General features: G+C 37.0%; 2 protein-coding genes across 13 annotated transcripts in view; both read right to left on the bottom strand.

Annotated features, from left to right (window-relative positions):
- obscna (obscurin, cytoskeletal calmodulin and titin-interacting RhoGEF a) overlaps positions 1-6,221 on the bottom strand; it is a 49,227-nt gene extending 43,006 nt beyond the window's left edge. For 7 of the 12 annotated variants that reach the window (XM_028028563.1, XM_028028566.1, XM_028028565.1 and 4 more), the window contains exons 1-10: positions 6,001-6,221; positions 3,887-3,970; positions 3,521-3,787; positions 2,665-2,826; positions 2,412-2,516; positions 1,986-2,252; positions 1,498-1,767; positions 751-1,017; positions 406-669; positions 49-315 (exon numbers count right to left, since the gene is read on the bottom strand). In XM_028028563.1, coding sequence (XP_027884364.1) covers positions 49-315; positions 406-669; positions 751-1,017; positions 1,498-1,767; positions 1,986-2,252; positions 2,412-2,516; positions 2,665-2,826; positions 3,521-3,787; positions 3,887-3,926 — 1,909 coding nt within the window. In that variant the 5' untranslated portion in view covers positions 3,927-3,970; positions 6,001-6,221. The remainder of the gene's footprint in view (positions 1-48; positions 316-405; positions 670-750; positions 1,018-1,497; positions 1,768-1,985; positions 2,253-2,411; positions 2,517-2,664; positions 2,827-3,520; positions 3,788-3,886; positions 3,971-6,000) is intronic. The other 5 variants (XM_028028573.1, XM_028028572.1, XM_028028571.1 and 2 more) reach the window with 2 other exon arrangements.
- A 2,193-nt stretch (positions 6,222-8,414) lies between these two features.
- On the bottom strand, positions 8,415-18,205 carry zgc:153738 (dynein regulatory complex protein 11). The gene is made up of 20 exons (XM_028028580.1): positions 18,055-18,205; positions 16,504-16,831; positions 15,794-15,913; positions 14,923-15,111; positions 14,763-14,834; positions 14,332-14,537; positions 14,116-14,200; positions 13,911-14,039; positions 13,685-13,757; positions 13,304-13,410; positions 12,560-12,643; positions 12,424-12,485; positions 12,240-12,322; positions 11,720-11,827; positions 11,432-11,631; positions 10,503-10,589; positions 10,218-10,395; positions 9,885-10,123; positions 9,573-9,696; positions 8,415-8,772 (listed from the first exon to the last, which is right to left on the bottom strand). Exons 1-19 carry the CDS (start codon positions 18,063-18,065, stop codon positions 9,586-9,588), a joined length of 2,472 nt encoding a protein of 823 aa, XP_027884381.1. The 5' UTR covers positions 18,066-18,205; the 3' UTR covers positions 8,415-8,772; positions 9,573-9,585.
- Between the last annotated feature and the right edge of the window lie 443 nt (positions 18,206-18,648).

Genomic DNA, 18,648 nt, shown 5'->3' with positions numbered 1-18,648 from the left:
AAAAAATTAAGCGATTAAACTGACCAGTACAGTTTACAGTCTCCTTACCATGTACTGTAACTTTAGCCTTGGACTGACTGGTGCCTAAGTCACAAGTGTAATGTCCAGCATCGTTCTTGCTCAGTGAATGGATGATCAGTGCCCTGCACTTCCCACACTGTACAAACTCATGTTTATCATCAGGTGTCAGGACAGTACCATCCTTCCTCCAAAGAGGTGTTACTGAATCTTTAGAGATTTCACACTGCAGGCAGATCTCCCCTAGTTCTTCTCCAACGACATCCTCCAAAGACCTAAGAAACACTGCCGGGCGCTCTGGAGACAACAAAAGTACAAGCATGTTTATGTGTTTCCCTAATTCAGGTGTTTTTTTTATAGTGCACTTCAGATAATTCCATATCTGACCTTTAACCTTTAAAATGGTTGTTTCATTGAGAAGGCCTGCTTTAAATGTGACCCTGCTCTCTTGTGGTCTAAGTTTTTGCATCACGAGGCTGTGCATTGTGCCCATGTGCTGAATCCGGTTGATGGCATTAGAACTGAGGCGGACGTTGTTAACCAGCCACTCGGCATTGGCAACAACATAATTGAGCTCACATGAAAAAGTGGCAGTGCCATTTTCCTCAATGTCAACAGGTTCAAGATGTTTGACCAGCTTCAATGTTTTTGCTGTAACACAAAGACACGGATGATCATGATTAGCCAAATGACATACCATAGTGATATTAAAAAGGCTTTTTATTGACGCACCTTCAACCTTGACCTGTGCTGTACTTTGTGAACCTCCAGCCATGCAGCGGTACTGTCCTGCATCAGTCCCCGTCAGGCCGTGAATGATCAGTTCCACTCGTTTCCCCTCTCTCTTCATGGTGTATTTGTTCGAGAGCTTCAGAGCGGTGCGACCTTTAAACCACCGCACGACTCGGGGAGACGGGGCAAACTCACAGCACAAACTTACAGAGCTGCTCTCCCTCGCTTCCACATCATCTAAGTGCTGAACAACGTCAAGAGGTCGTTCTAATGAAAGGATACGTACAACAGACGATTGAAAAACATCCAAATTAATTTGATTTTGCAGTGCATGATCACTGGGTCTTTGTAATCAAGAAATATAAACCATTTTTAGAAACTTCATCTAACAAATCTACCAAAGCAAATTAATCTAAATCCTACCAAGTCTCCAAATAAAAGGCACCAAATTGAACAGCCAAAATTCTACATTGCAAATACAGATGTGGCAGTAACAAATATTTCATGGTATATTAGCACAAAATTTATTGTTGGTTTTAATAAAAAGCAATGCTGTCAAAGCCATTTTTATTTTTTACATCTGGCAAATATAGGAATTTTTTTTTTGTTTCTTCACTGCCTTTAAAATAATATAATTCCTTGCAAATGCTTTTCTGAAGCATTTTTCTTATTTTTTCATGTTAGAACAACGATTCATCATATTGGGATGTCAAAATGTCATTTTGAATGGAGGGCAGAAAAACTCACCCTTCACAGAAAGCTGAGCTGTTGAACGGCTCTTCCCAGCCACAAACACCACAGGCCCTGACATGGAGCTGTCTGTGCTTGTGAAACAAAGACTGTGGAGGTTTCCCTGCCGGTCAATGTTCACTCCTGCAGAGTGCTCCAGGACCTCACTGTTTAGGGTCCACTTCGGGGGCCTCCCAGACTTTAGACTAGTTTCTACCTGGAATAGCGCTGGCTTTGGCTCCATCACCTCCAAAGATTTCATCCCCCGCACTATGCTGATGGCCTGCTCTGCATGGCAACAACAATAACACATATTAAAGTGACCACACAGCTTGTGCTTCCTGATATGTGTCTTTTAAGAAAAGAAACACAAATATATTAGCTGCTATTCATGATCCTGTACTTAAAGCTACTTTGCAAAAGTTGTACATTTTTGGTAAAACCGATAGACCTAACACTATTTCTTATTCTGTTTTCTCTGACAGCAAGTATCCCTTCACCCTCACCCTCCACTAAAAGTTGACATGAAGTTTTGTCATCCCCTGCATCACATGTGTAGGTGTCTTCATCTGAAGAGCGAACATCTTCGATGGTCAGCTGCCTGTAAATATCCTGGCTGATTAGCTGATACTTCTTGCAGGGCAGGAGCTCCTTCCTGTTCTTGTACCATTTGACCTGAGCATTAGGCCGTGACACCTGGCACTCTAGTAAACCTCTGTGGCGATACATGGCGATTTTGACCCTCAATGGTCGAATTATTTGGACTGGCAGCTCTACAAGAAAAGACAAAAAAAAAATTATGGTGAAAAATGTTTATCTTTAACAGTTGAATATTCTATTTTGATTGTGCATTGAAGATGTCTGATTTAGTCAACAAATTTGAACAGCAATGACCATATTGCTGTATATCCGGTGCGAGTGTGTGGACTCACCTTTTACTGTAAGAGTGGCATAGGATGACACCCGCTCTGCAGTGAATCTGATTTCACCTGCATGTTCTGGTCTGACTGACTTGAAGAGCAAAGCATGAGTTTTACCTGAAATTAGATTATGTTGAATATTTTTATATTTTTCACTTTCATCCATCATGTCTGGTGGTCTTTGAGTCCAGGTGTATTTGAAAGACTCAAGGAGAAGTAAACACAGTTCCGAACACCTGTACTTCTGAATGATTAATTTTCTCACCCTGATGTCTTATCTTGATGTTGTCTCCAGGTCGGATTCTGCAGTCATCACGATACCACCGACCATCCACATCCACCTGATTGACTTCGCATATAAAACTAACGGGTTGACGCTCAAGCGTATCCACATCCTCCAGCTCTTTCTCAATATATATGTCTCTAGCTGGCAGAAAAATTTCATAGGATGACTAGCGTGTTAATGATAGAACTTGAAATGTGCTTTTTTTTAATCTTTGCATCTGTTTTTAATACTTGATAAAGAATGAGTAAAATGAGAAAAAATGTTGATGAAGAAAACAGCAAGAGATTATGATAATTCATATGTTCCTGACTTGAGTACATTTATTGGAGAACAGAAAAAAATACCATTGTGAGAAACTATTGTTTCTAACAAAAATACGTATAGCACAAGGTACTGTAACAGTTGTAATTGTGTGGTGTCTCTTTAAGACAGCTTAAGTTACTGTTTAGTGAGATCACAACTATGCATCACTGCCCTCTAGAGTTATGAGAGGATGTATGATGTTAGATGAGAAATCAGCTGTTCAATTGGGTTTTGAGAAGCAGAAAGTGCTTAAAGGACAAAACATGGTGTTCCAAGTTTTTGACTGTCCTGCTAATTATTACTGTCACCTTCTCTCAACCACTAAGTACTAAAACAACCGCCATTACAGCACCCTAATACTTTTTGTTCCACCAGAGTATAAATATAAAATGACAGAGGGTCCTTTCTATTAAAAACTAATTGTTAGGCTGCTGCCATGTATAATAAGCAGAATATTAATGGGTGTAACTCCCCTATTGTCAAGTATGGTGGAACATACACATAAATGCTTGAGTGTGCTGCATTACCTTACCTCTAACAACGAGTCTGCCTGATGTCTGAACCTCACTGGCCCGGAAACAGTATAAACCAGCATCTCCCAAAGCCACTCGGTTCAGGATGAGGCAGTGTTTCTTCCCGTGCGTGCTGATGCGACAACTTGGTTTCGACTTAACCTGCATCCCATCCCTGATCCAAATGCCTTCTATGTAAGCCAGGTTAAGAGTCACCTCAAAGGAGCAGCTCTCACACTCCGACACCTCCATATCTTCCAATCCTTTCTCCACTTTCAGTCGGTTCACTGACAAGCACACAACATTAGAGTTTTGAGAGGCAGCTAATCAGAGCACAAAAAACACTGAAAATTGGCTTTGAAAGTAAGTTTGATTGGAAAACCTACTTGCAGCTGCAACAATCCCTCCAGGTTTATTGTCCCCCATATCTCCAGAGGATGATGGATGTTTATTTACTTTCTACAAGGAATCTGCAGTGAAAAGAAAAAATAAATAATGTTCTAAGTGGGTATATGTTACATCTTTATGAAAAAACTAATAATGTGTCTTACTAAGACTAAAACCAACCTCAGTCTCTTTCCACTCATTCGTTTAGTTTGAGATCACACGTCACAATGACAATTTTGCCATTACTACAGAAACACACAAATGCAATGACCTAACTCACAGCCTACTATTGAAAATGTTTTTACTAGAGGCCTGACCAATCAAAGATAAAAACCCAAATACTTATTCTCTGTACAATCCTTGTGATAGCATGCCACTAATCCTCTGCAGTGAAGGATGGAGTAATCTCTGTCACTTCACTCTGCTGTATTCAGCACCACCTAGACTCAGCAGTGATGCCTGAGACCTTAGACTGAGGCAGACGTTTTCCTTCCAACAGAAAAACACTAAACACACATTAGCAAGAATATGCAAGATTGGCCTAATTAGTACACATTGTTCACTTGAGGCTGAGGGGCTGAATACAAATGCATGACAAGCTCTCATAAGAACCCATTTTTGACATAATTAGAATTTTGTGGTTTAATGTCAAAATGTAAAAAAAAAAAGTTCAAGGGTTCTGAATACTTTTGCAAGGCACTGTAGCACAAGACAAGACAGTGACAAACACTGGTTGCTAACAATCAATCGTATAATAAGGACAACATTATACTTTTGAGTCTTAAAACAACATCTCGTTTTTATCATGTTTTCTTAGGCCTTACCACAACAAAAGATTAGACTCTTTTGGTTTAGAAGTGTGTTAATGGTAATATTTGCTCATTTCTTTCAGGAAAGTATATTTAAGGTCAGACACTGATGTTGTACGAGGCTTAGCTCACAGCCTCCCCACTGTTTCATCCAAATAGTTTTCTTGTGGTTGGAGGTGAAGACTGTACAGCAAGTCCAGTTCCTTTACAACAGTCTCACCCAGTCATGTCCTCATAGACCTTGATTTGCACGCTGTTGTCCAGTAACGCTTGAACTGAAGGGGCCATCTCCTGACTGTTCCTATAGAGTCAGGAGATGGCCTGACTCTATAGTCAGACACGTACAGCTGGTCAAACTGTAAGTGTCTGGTGTTGTTTTGGTAGGTTGAAGTATAAAGAGTTCTGGATCCCAACCTCTGAAAACAAACCAGCTCCACACCATAATTCCCTCTGCACAAAACGTTACACTTGATGTAAGGATCAGACAAGTGCTGCTTTCCTTGCAAATGCCAAACCCAGACTTGCCTATTGGATTGCCAGAAAGAATGGCTAGATTTGTCTCTCCAGAGAACATTTCTCCACTGGTCTGGAATCTGGTTTATGTGTGCTTGACATCACTGTACTTGATGCTTTGGTGATGTAAGTCTCACAGGTAAGATGGTCGTTCTAATGAAGGCCTCATGAAGCTCTGAGGTCTGTAATTATACTCTGCAAAGAGTGGGAGACATCTATACACTATATACAAGCCAACATCCACAGAATCCACTACAGGATTTTTCTGGAACTACTCCTGTTTTGGCTAAGTTGCTGTTATCCCTAATTGCTTCCACTTTGTCATAATATCACTAATAATTGATTATGGAATAGTTTAAGGAAATCTCATGACTGGACTTAATGCACAGATGGCATCCTATCAAAGAAACATACTTGAATTCACCGAGCAACTCTTTCTTTTACAGATCTTTGTAGAAGTATTCTGCACAATTAGGGGCTGAGTCTTAAACACACGCAGCCATGAAAGTAACTGGAACACTTGAATGTAGGTGTTAACCAAGTACTTTTGGCATTATGGTGTATCAAAAGATATCATGCAAAGTTGACAGACTGACAACAATATGTCAGCAATGGTGTAAATCCAATAAACAAATACATCTGACAAAACATAAAAATAAAAAGCAGATGATGTTAAAACAGTACAGCCAAATGTTTAGTCTTTAAAAGGACTCAGATATATTGTGGAAAAGAGAAGTCAAGGCTTTAGACTTTTACAAATGATAAGATGTCAAATGCAGTGATTAACTTACCTAAACTTGCAGATAGAATGCCCTACATCCATCTTGTTGCCTCAGGAAAATTATAAATGATCCATTATGACATCAGATCTGTCAATCCCACCTTATACAAAGCCTTCAAGTTGAACGGAAAAAGCATAACCAGTAAAAAGTAAGTCCAAGTTTGTTTGCTTCATCCAGGTCTCTAAAGTTGACAGCCTATAATGCGCTTAGTGTTTTTGTGCTGTGATGGAGCAGGGTGCTGAACAGCTGACATATCTGTCCCCACATACTAACCTCCAAAATAGCATTCTGGCAGTGTGAAGGCAAAGATAGCTTTGGCTTTAATTGTGCTGGGGGGAACTCGTTTTCAGCATCAATGAAACCATCAACAATCTAAATCCAAACTACAGGATTAGTGTGTTTGATGGTTTTCTCTGTGCATGAATGAGTGGCTCACAATTTTCCTCAAAACAATAAAGAGACCTTGTTGCATCGTGTTGTAGCTTGATAACCCTCTATTTAAGTGCTCACTGATGTCTGGCATAAGTTTAAACTTCAGATGAGATGAAATAATTTTTTCATGGATCTCCAAGGGGGTTTCCATCTGCTGCTGCAGTGGAAAGGACATCAAAGATTAAGCAACATGAAGTATCCTATTTCACTGAATAACAACTAAAAAAGAAGTACCAAAAAATATTTCCACACAACACTGATTACATTACATTCATTTCAATTTGGATAAGTTGAAAAGTAATAAGTTAAAGTAATTCATACATTAACTATCTTAAATTGACAACACTCTCACTCTCTTTCTTTGCTATCTCCATTATATTTTCTTTATTTTTAACCATAGTTTAAGTTTATGGGTCACCCTCATCTGCATAAAACACAGCCAGCAGCAACCACTGCTGTGTCTAAGCCCTTGTGATGGACAGGTCCATGTGCTGTGGAGCTTTGTTAAGACCAGTGAAACTCTAGCGACATAATAATCTCTGTTGAGTCCTAGAGGGACACAAGAAAACAACTTGTCGTCACACAGACAAGAATAGTAGTATAAAGAATTAAATTGCTATCTGTTCACAAGCCCTTATCGGCATTTCTTTTACTTCTTTTTAACTCAAATTGTCTTTGACATTTAAAAATAGAAACAAAACGAGTTTTAACAGAAGAAGGCTTTGAATTTTGGACTATTTTCTTTACATTACATCCAAAAAGATATCTGAAAAGGCATAAAGCTTGCAAAAGTAACTTAGTACACTATAACCTATTTAAGGTGTAATAGGTCAATTTTAGCCAAATAAAGCCAATGTGAGTAAGTGTTGAGTGAACTTAGAACCTGACGAAAGAGCTGACCGCTTCACCTAAGCCTCTACATCCTGGCTCAACTAACACGTCCATTTTCTGTCTCTCTTCCTTTAAACCTGAATTTCTCCAGATCACAGTGGTGATAAAACAGAAAGTCTGTAAAAAATCATGTCACACTGCATACAGTTATGAAATTATAATGCACTTACTTGACCTACAAATAGTGTATCCAAGTAATCAACATGTAAAACGGTAATCATGTCTTAAAACACAAATTCTGTTGTGATTAGATGTTGTAATTGTATTTTATAATAACATTCAGTGCCATGAAAAAGTGTTTGCCTCCTTCCAGATACTTTGGGTTTTTTTCAGTCATTCTGACACTAATTTAAATATAAGACAATTATAACATGAGTAAAGACAAAAATCAGCTTTCAAATTTTAAAAAGCTTCATTTTAAAAAGTTTTCCATCAATTAGCACTAGGAGAAAAAGTATATGCTCCTAAAGGAATACTGATGTAAATGTTATTAACCACATCTTTATGTCTGAATACTTCCAGATCTGTAAAATCAAGAATTCCCTGGAACACAATCTGTTTGACGTGAGTTGGGTTTTTCCATTACAGCTGATGCAAAACTCAGAAAAAGATGGTAAAGCACTGTGGTGGTAGTGTGATGGTCTGAGCCTGCTCAGGTTTTTTGAGACCTGGATGACTTACTATTAGAGACAGAACCATGAATTCTGCTCTCGGCCAGAAAGTCTCAAAAGATAATGTCTGCCTTTCATTTGAGCTTAAGCTATTTGGGTTATGGAGAATTCAAAGTACACCTGTTGACTTATGACTCTCACTCATAAAAATAAAAAATAAAAAAATGACGCAGCTGCACATAATCCCTATAAAAACTGCTTTTTGTTTGAATTTTGTCTTTCTTTGTCTCATCTTAAAATTTCTTTGATATAAAATATTTCAGTTTTACCAAAAAAAAAAAAAAAAAAACAGGACAAAAAGAGAAATATATAAAGGGGTAGCCTTATACCTTTTCACAACATTGAAGTCTTAAGCATAGCAGCAAAATCAAACTTTATCTGCATCGTTAAATGTGAGACAGTGTGAAGATGCAAAACAAACCACAGAAATAAATATGAGAAATCTTTATTATAAAGACATTAATTAGAACCTCACTTGAATATTTAATAGGAAACATGAAAGTGAGATTTTCTTCTTACATGTATTCAACACAAAAATAAGGGCATTTGTGTTTGATAAATTGCCACTGTTTTCTTGGCAATGCATCTTACTCCATTAGAAAGCTTGTTTATTTCCTCTAAATGGGGTCGCATTTGTAAGGAAAAAGCATTTAATTGTTGGGCAGCAGAGTTGAATGTGTTGGTTGTCCCTTGGAAAAACTTGCCAGATCCTCTTTGCCAAATGCCAACATCGTTTTCTGCAACTGGCTCTTGTTTGACGTCCCTTATTCGATCAGATGATTGAAGTCTGAAGAAACAAGACATATTACTAATTTAATGATTTAATTTAACAAATAGTGTATGGTGGTCCCACCATACAACCACCACAGCCTGGTACTTCTGGCTCAGACTGGTCACTAAGTTGATCACACACCAGTGTGGGATCACTTTCCACCACTTGGTGTGAAACAGCCAATATGGTTGTGTTACTTACTCTAGAACTAACTCAAAAAACCTTCAAGGGGGAATAGAGGTGTCTGTGTTGATTTTAAAGAACTGAAATGGAAGTTGAATCAGTTAACTCTGTTTCGCCCATAACTTATCAAGAGATGTAGTTTCAGACTTGCATCAGCTGACTTGTATAAGTTGTCTTTGAGGAACTGATGAAGTGATAACGTATGGTTTGGTTTTAAACATAATGCTGCTTGACACCTCCAGTCGTTTTGCACTGTCGACAATATTTTCTGTACTTCCTTTGGAGAAGTATGAATGGCCAAAATTGGCTCAGAGGCGATTCCTCTTTGCATAAGATAGCATAAGATAAACCCTGCTATGGTGGGGTGCGCATTGAAGTGTTCAAAAATAGAACTCAGTTTCTTAAAGTGGAGATATTGAATTGCCAATGATTGCGAAATCTCATCTCGATATCTCTCAGATTACAGTGGAGCTTTGAAAAGTTTTACATTCATACAATGAAAAGCCAACAAACGCATTTTCCTTTAAAATGTGGCACAATTTAAATACAAAATAAGGAGGTTTTCCAAATATATAGACTTACTGCCAAGTGATGTTATAGCAACAAATACTGACCAAACAAAATGTCCTTACTTTTTGTGCAGTTTTATTTTTTCTTTTTTTTGTTCTTTGCATCTTTCAATTTAAGTACTGCTTCTTCTTTTTCAGCAGCAGCTTTAATCCGTCTTTTTCCTAGAGGTGTTTTTGCATACCAGTTCTGAAGAAAAACAAAGAAAATGTTTTAAATACATAGCTTAAAAATATAAAACATAATATTCTGAAATCAGATATAAAAGACTCTTCTACTTTTTCTACCTACAACTTTAACTATACCACAGAAAGAATCAGAATTCTTCTTCTAAACCTGCTTTAAATTGCTTTTTAAATATTGCTGCTTCAACATACTTTTATCGCCTCTTCCTCCTTCTGGAGCACGGGCTCAAACTTGGCAAGTGGTACAATAAAATCATCAGCAGTGAGGGGTTGCTTTGTCAGGTCATTGATGCGATCTTTGGTGACAACACTGCTGATGACCTGCACCATGTGGCCTGGAGTGTAGCCATCAGTTACCTTCGTCAAAGAGGTGAGGTCCAAAGCGTTTGTTATTTTTCCTCCTTGCTTTTTAATAAGTTTCTCCCACAAAACTAAAATTACACAGAATTAATAGTTATTTTATTCCACATTATTAAAAATTTAACTTTCATAATTTTTATGAAGTATTGTGTGCCGTGTCTTTACTGTATCTTGAGCCGTAGTCAGGTCTTGGGATGAGGATGACTTTGCCATACATTTTACACATCGCTTTAGTATCAGAATTTTGTGGGCTTTTTGTTGTTCCGATTATCAGGACACGATCTTCTGGCTTGATCAGTTTGAGACACTTGGGCAAATCTTTTTTCAGTCGCCTAGGTTCCAGCTGTTCGTAAACACAAAAGAGTTAAACTGCAATGAAATTAAATCAATCCACATATTTTGTTTTACAATATGACAGTTCTATAATGTTTTTTTTTTAATCTAAAGTACCTGTTCTTCATCCTTGGGAACTTTTTTGTAGAACATTTTCTCTGCATCTTCAATCCAAATCACAGAGGGTTGCAAAAGTCTTGCAACCTGAATATAAATCAACTATGAAAAATTGTTTTTATACTATTTGGCTGACCGACTACTAAAAGAACATTCAGTACATAAAATATTTTAATCTCTGACAATCATAATGTTTGTAAGCCATTAAAATGAATCATCTTTCCCAAAAATCTGACGTGTTCTGGAGACTAAATAGATATTATGATCTGGACATTTTTGGATTAGACTTATTAAAGGCAAAAAAATAAACCACAAAGAAAGAAATTTTGTCAGCATGAACTCTTAGGCAACACCTTCTCTGATTCTTATGTTGTTCTTATAACCCAAATGTTTAGATTTACAGTATGTGACAAAGGTCTAGAAAACCTCTGCTTCTCAAATTAGGAAAAAAGTTTTTCAAATAATCTCTGTGGAAAATACTTAAACATTATGTGTTTTCCGCTGACATTCTTAAGTAGAGTTACATGGAAATATTTAGAAATATAGCAACTTTGAAGGATGTCCTCAATCTTAACATCTAAGTCAGTGGTTCCCAAAGCGTGGCGCGCACCCCTTCGGGGGCGCGGGAAGTGGAATGAATGAATGAAAAAAAGAAAGAAAATAGTTACACAAAAGTGTTTCACTGTAAAGATGGTTTGTAGTGTATTTTGTTGCAACCTGAAGTGTGAAATAAACTTCAGTGGAGTTTGAAAACAAAATATGTGTATAGGTTTATGTCTGGTTTAATGAAGTGTGTGCCAGTTGATTTTGTTTTCTTTTTGGGGGGGGATTTTATTGTAATAAATAGGGGGGCCCAGAAAATCTTTGGGAACCACTAATCTAAGTAATACTGGAAAACTGAAGCAATGTTTTGGCATCCGGAGTACTACCTTAAACACCATATGAAGCATCATGGTCAGTCCAGGCTTGCCTGGGTACTTTCCCGCTGTCGTATAGGGGGACAAATCAAACAGAGTGGCCCCTGTCTCCTGGCAAATTGCATGGACCAACATGCTCTTGCCCACACCTACTGGACCCACCAGCAGTATGGACTTTATTAAAGGAGCCTTCTCATGAACCTCTGGAGCGCCTGCAAATCACAAATGTATCATAAATTCATGTTTACATACATTAATATTATTGTTTTAAATACAAAGTATTTCAAATAAGTTTCATACCTAACGGTAAAATTCCATATAAAGATAAGACTTGACGGACATCTAACAATGATGGCATCGGCTCGATGTCACTTTGTCTCAATGTAGTACCAAGATAATTATAGTCACCTGAAAAGGAAATAGAAAACAGTAATTTTGTTATTTGCCTGTTATTTTTGATTAAGAGTTAAATGAAGTCTCTTTAATATATAGAAGGTAGTTTTATCATTAAAGAACATATCACTGTCATTAATATAAAAATTTTGCTTAAATAGTTAGCACCTTATGCCAAAATCTATGAATAAACCTCAATAAACAGTTAATAACAAATTTTACAGAAGCTACATTCACTAACGACTTATTAGTTTAATCGGTTTTCACATAAGCTGGCAAAGGAGCCAGAAGAGGGCAGCACATCATAGCTAATTTCATGGCAGATGAAAGTGAATTTAAGAGTTTGGTTGTTTCCACACATCTCTTGCAATCTGAGGTAAACATCACAAATACAACTACAGAAAAAATACATTTACCAATGTCTTACCCAAGAAATCTTGCATCCGGAATTTTTTTGCCCGTTTCAATAAGCCTTGCTGCACCAGCTCTTCACACAGAGACTCGAGGGTTCTAGCAGATGTAAAGAAATTATGTTTATGTTATTTTGGTGGTTTTTTTGTTTTGTTTTGTTTCCTGAAACTTACAAATGTATGTGATCCCTTTAACATCACCTATCAGGTGTCAGATCCTTTTCCTTTTTCTTCTTCTTTCCACCTTTAGACCCTTTTTTCTTCTGTGTAGTCAATTAAGATAATAATCACGTCAAAGCAATGCATGCAAAATTAGGTCAGATTTTAATGTTCGTACCTTTGGTCCTTTTTGTTTGCCAGGTTTCTCTTTATCTACAGCCAACTTCAACTCAGCAAGTTCCTCTCGCATCTCCTCATCAACCTGACAAAAGAGGGAAAAAATGGTGAGAGAACATCTGTCTGTCTGACTGACTGTCTGACTGTCTGTGGAGTGTGTTGTAGCTAGATAGATCTTTTTGAAGATAACTTCAAAAAGGTTAGACATACAAAAAAGCCCTCAAAGGTTTTGCAACTGAATGTGAGGAATGAGTCAAACTTTCTTCAATCCTAAGTCAGCGACTGGTAGATGGCTGCTTATTATATATATATATATATATATATATACATATATATATATATATTATAATATATATTATTAGCAGCTGTTTATTCAACTAATAATACTCGCTTTTAGGGATTTTTCTCATTTAGAGAAAAAACTTGTGATGTTTTTTTTTTGTCCTTTTTGCTCTCATGTCTTCAGGAAAGAGGGCCAACAATACGAAAGCAACACCAGTGACACACCTGTGTGAAGTTACATCCCTATGTTTTTCAAATCTTAAAAATTATACCAGCACAAAAGAAAATATTTTGGCCGCACAAACCAGTACAAATATAGCACAGCTGATTGGTCAGCTAGGTAAGTGTACAAATTATGTTTTCTATCAATGTTTAAGAATTTTAAGCAATAATTTGAGCTGACAAAAACTAAGGAAGGTTTTATGGTTAAATAAAATCAACAGTGACACGGGTACAGTAATACCTGTAATCGAACTTCCGCTTCTACAATTTTTCTCATTTCTTCCTTTACCAACTCCACTTCATGAATCTGACTGAAGTTTTCAGTCTCATTACGGTATTTCCAAACCTCTGTGAGTAGAAAGATTTTGTAAAGTTTTATGGTAATGCCAACAATTCTTTCACATCTCTCTTTTACTTAGAGGAAAGATAAGAACAACATAGAATAAAATCATTATGACACTTTGTCTTTCTTTACTCACAATATATTCATGCTAGTGAGCGCAAGTACACTCACAGGCATACTTCTGAGTGTACTCAGAAATCGTATTTTCATCATAAAAATCTGGGACTGTAAACAGTCTTCAAACATCAGATTTCTTTAAAATTTTACATGTGAAACCACCTTTATATCTTTTGTTTGCCACTTCCAATTCTGAAAGAAAAGCAGATGGCATCATCGTCAATCCGTCCTCATCCTGTGGGTACAAACAAAGTTACATTAGATCATCACAAACAAGCAATATGCTGTCAAAGTGAGACTTTAAGGATGTTAGGAAATATCCAAACTCAAATAGACTTATACATTGGTGAGATTTGCTCTAATGACAAGTTCAAATGTTTTCACTTACTTCCTCTCCACCCTTCCCCTTTCCCTTGTCTTTCTTCCCTTTTTCCTTCTTGTCATCCTTTCCTTTCGCTTTCCCTTTTGATTTGGACGTTGCTTCCTCCTCTTCTTTTAAAGCAATTTCTTCCACTAACTGAAAGTGGCAAACAGTATTTTACAAAATATCCAGAAAATATTTATTTTTGCATTTAATTCATGATGCATTTTACCTGCTGAGGGGTTTTTTCAGCAAATATGATGGCTGAACCTCCCTCTTCAACAGTTGGATAGTCTGGAAATAGTCCTGTGTCATTACTTTGAAACATAATGAAGAATAAGAAATCAGTGTCATTCATTGACTTCAATAATTTTGAAAATACTTATTTGCATCAGCAAATACAACCCTACTGCAAAAAAGAAAAAGGATTCATAGGCCCAAACCTCACCGACATTCATAAAACCACTGTCGAATCTGATTTTTTAACGTCTTGCTGATGTCATTCCACTCCATTTCTCGTATTTGCTTCAAAATTTCATCTATTGCATTTTGGTAAACTTCCTCGTGTTTCTTTTGCTTAACTCGAATGGAAGTGTCAATAGCTTGGGCATCAATCTCTGCTGAAAGAGGGACCTGGTATTTTGGATCCATAACCTGGCAAAAATAATTAATATGTTAACAAACCGTACTTGTTCCAAGACTTTAGAAAGGTAATTAGGGCAAAAAGAGATATAATATTTAGAGTAGAAAAATCATGAGCTCAAGCTTAAAGTAATGCCTTATGGTGGACTATTAATACATACAGTAAATGGTAGCTTTAAAAAAAAAGAAATAATTTCAAGGTTCGGAATACACAACAAAATGGATCATCTGATTTACCATTCCAAGAAAAATCATCTCCTCATCTCGAGCAATCTTTGTTTTCTTTCTTTGTAAGTACCCCTTCCATACCTGCAAATAAAGTTCAACCCGAATAAATAAGGTCCAACAGATGAATGCCAGACAGAGAAAATGTCACATAATATTTATGAGAAACAACCTTCTGAATGCGGATGGCGGCCAACTCATTGAAAGCTGATCCAGCGGTCTTGGCCCTGTGCCGTCTGTCGAAATTGCTAAATCTGATTTCTTTGTTTAACTTCGCCCTAACCCTCCCTTGCCACGCCCTCTCCACCATTTGAATGATCTTTATGGCCTCCTCTTCAGTCATAACTCTGTCCATTGAAGTCTGCAGGTACCACAAAAAAAAATCACAAACATGATAAACAAAGCAACACAAATAATTCTCTGATTGTGAATGAAAGGGTGATCTGCTAAGTATTAAGTCTTGCTTTTAATATAAAATAATGTTTCATGTTAATGTTGTTTTTAATGTTAAATGTTTGCATGTGTACTGTTAGAATAATTATGTTTTGTTATCATTCTTACATAAGTAGTTACTAGTTTGTTTTTCATTTAAAGGTTTAGTATTCACACCCCAGGGAGGAAGAAACTGTTAAACAGTGTGAAAGACAAACTTTGCTTTTTCCCTAAACCTTGAAGCTACAGCTGCTTTCTAATCTAGGGATCCTCCTTAAAGGGCCTGTGTGTTAGTTTATGTGTTCTTCCTTGTTTCAGAATAGCCATTCTTTGATTTATCACTCTCCCACATTTCACTCTCGACTCACTTCTTTCTCCTGCTTAATAAAAAGACAGGCTCTGCTGCAGGGTGTCAGAACGCATGGTAAACACCTTGAAGAAGTGGTTTGCTATGTTTTCTCCTTCTGCAGAAGCTTGGTTGAAAACTCAGAAATGTTGTCTGTGGTTCTTTCTTTGTATTTAGGTAAACAAAATACCTGTCATGTACCACAATCAAGTGAGCTATTTCAAGTCTAAGACTTCTATTTACAAGTAGTGTCATTTTAACCTACATCAAGGTCTTTTGAATACTCCGCTATTTTCAGGACATCCAGCAGCATCGTTTTTCGCTCTTCAATTTCTTTGCTGCGCTCACCGACAAAGAAGTATGGAATGGGGATCTCAAGTGCAGACTAAAAAGACAATGAAGCTAAGAGTTTGAGAGTTATCCTTTACAAATGCACACAGTATCATGAAAAACTATTGGCCAGTTAAATATTTCCTCTGATTTTGTTTTTTGTCACAGTTACTGAAATGCTGTCTTAGTTCCAGCTGCGATGGGACACACACCCTCCACAAAGTTGCACTTTTTTCTCATCAGTCCATAGAATACATTCCCCAAAACTTGTAGAGGTGGGTTGCAAATTATTTGTGGCAAATGTGAGATGTCCCTTTGTTCGTTTTCATGAGCAGTGGTTTTGAAACTCTTCCATAGTAGGCATTTTTAAGTAGGATCTTTATTATTGTAAGGACTTAACTGCATTAAGCCTCTCTCCTTAATATATGAAACCATCATTTTAAAAGTGCTTTTTGTGTTGACTCAGACTATCTTTGGCTGATATTAAAATTTGTTTCATCTGAAACTTTCAAGTGTGACATAAAGCAAAATCAGAAGAATTCTGTACAGTGGCAAAACATTTTCCACAGCACTTGAGATTTATCAACAATAAATATACAGTGTATGAAAACTAAATAAACCTATTTTCAAAAAACAAAAACTTACAGGTGTGAGTTTCAGTGCATGCAGGATGTCATCCACATAGTGGTACTCTGAAAACTCTTTTTCCACCATTTCATACTTCAGTTCTAGCACCCGCCCCATTACGCCCTTGAGAAGCAGAAGAATAAGTCGTCTCTTCTGAGGGTGGACCAGCATGTTGTGGGCTTCCTCCAGCTGCCTGAAGACTTGAACATAGCGCACATAAAGGGTTGCCAGCTGCTGGAAGAACACCACTCTGTCTCGCTGAGGTGGAGGGGGCACAGGAGGTAGTTCTTCAGCCAGGAGCCTACTCAGCTCTGACATGGCCTCTTTCCAGACCTGGTTGTAGGAACTGGAACAGCGTACACACATAGATAAAATAAAGGAAAGACAAGAAATATTACACCATGACATTATATTTCAGGCAAGAGTCTCCTAATGGAACAATATATTGTAAATTGTACCTCAAAATACAATTTAGCATTAAGGTATAGTGGTGTGTACTTGTTCATAGATCCCTGGCAAAAACAAAAAGCTGTATTATTACAATACTAGATGCATAGTATGGGGTTCCATACTATGCATCTGCATAATTTGCATCTAATTCCAAATTATGATTTAATGAGTTATAAAACCATAGAGTACTTTTGATTATTTAAATTAATTCAATTATTTGTGAAACATCTCTAATCAATTGCTTTATTACTCCACTTATGTTGTGCAATGCATTAGAGCCTTTGGCAGCATGACAGTGTTTTTTGTTGGAGCGCTTTACTCCTCTCACCAACATTTTTCACTGTGGCCACTATATCTTTCTTTCACCATAAAACTTTTCTCGTGAAAGAATTTGGCCTGCTCATATGGGCAGCTGCAAATTTTAGTCAAACTTCAAGGCTTTGATTCAGGTCAGCGACCTCTAAATCCATGTTGCTGTTAAACTCGCTTCACTGCGGACAGGGACACTAATGTTCCAGCACCTCCAAGTCCGATAGGTTTGTACCTCAGTTGTTATTCCTAATTATTCTAATGATTTCATTTCCACTGAAGGTAAGACTTAGGTCAATACTTGAACACAAGTTGGATGTGTTAACAGAAAAGGGATCTCACAAACATATCTAAACTACTTTTTGAAATGGAGTGAAAGTATTTATGTATTTGATTCCGCATGTATAATCTTGACCCTGAGTATTAGAGAAAGCTCAAAATAAATTCCACTCGAGTTTTCGTAGTTTCTATAATTACTTGACTGTGAATAACAAAAAGTGGCAATAGGACGCGTGACGTAATCTCAGTGGTTCAGTAGATTTCCTGCCAGCAGGATGTTGTTTGATTACTTTATGGTTTGAAAGTTACTTTCTTTAATCTTCTTAAAGGACTTAGTAGCATGAACTGAACGCTTTGACATGCATTTTGATTGGCAAGACACCAAACCTGTAAGTAGTTTATTTTCTTCCTTGATGTGCCTCTGAAATCCTCCCATCAGCAGCTAGCTAAAATATCTTTGAGAAGCTAAACACTTGGGAATGAAACAACCGTAAAAACAAATTCCACAAGGGTTTTTTTTGGAAAGGTTACCTTTGCGACATGTCTTTGTATCAATGGCGTGGGGGTAAAGCAGCACAATTATCAAACAAAGTGCCAAAACTGTAAAATACAGCGCTCCGATCAGAGTTCCTGACGATGGTTTCCAGGCTAACCAATTGCGTTTACTGTTTCTATGGCAACCGCTAACAGTTGGAGTAACAGCGGAAGTGTATATTGTAGACAGGCGTGGCAGGATTGTTTGCCACGATTGTTTTGTTTGCTTGTTTTTACGGAGTGAAAATAACTTTATGTTTGGTATTCAGGTTAAAATCAAGAAGATATGTTTTAATAATAAATAAATAATTTAGATTTTTTTTTTTTGGAGAGACGTAAAATAGGTGCAACTAACTAAAGAAACAGATTTCTAAATATTACAGTTTCACAACAAAAAGACTTTGTTAATGAAATCTAATAACAGTGCGAACTACCTGCAGTATGTTTTAATAATATTAAAACAACCTTATGCACAAAAAAGAAGAATGAGTTTAGCAAGAATGTGAGGCTATGACTGTGCACTGTAAAATAAAACAGATGAAGTATTTTTTTTTTTATTACTTTGAAATCTATTTTTACGGAGATGTGTTC

This window comes from Xiphophorus couchianus, chromosome 9 (genome assembly GCF_001444195.1).
Source record: "Xiphophorus couchianus chromosome 9, X_couchianus-1.0, whole genome shotgun sequence".
NCBI classification, from domain to species: Eukaryota; Metazoa; Chordata; class Actinopteri; order Cyprinodontiformes; family Poeciliidae; genus Xiphophorus; species Xiphophorus couchianus.
Note: the sequence above shows the minus strand (reverse complement) of the source record. Positions and strands in the feature narration are given on the sequence as shown.

What these genes read in the sequence shown, in the direction of transcription:
- zgc:153738 (XM_028028580.1), bottom strand. An exon ending in AGGGGAAGGGTGGAGAGGAA is followed by an intron (nt 13,758 to 13,910) that starts GTAAGTGAAAAC and finishes TTGTACCCACAG; the next exon opens with GATGAGGACGGATTGACGAT. An exon ending in GCAAACAAAAAGGACCAAAG is followed by an intron (nt 12,486 to 12,559) that starts GTACGAACATTA and finishes TTGACTACACAG; the next exon opens with AAGAAAAAAGGGTCTAAAGG.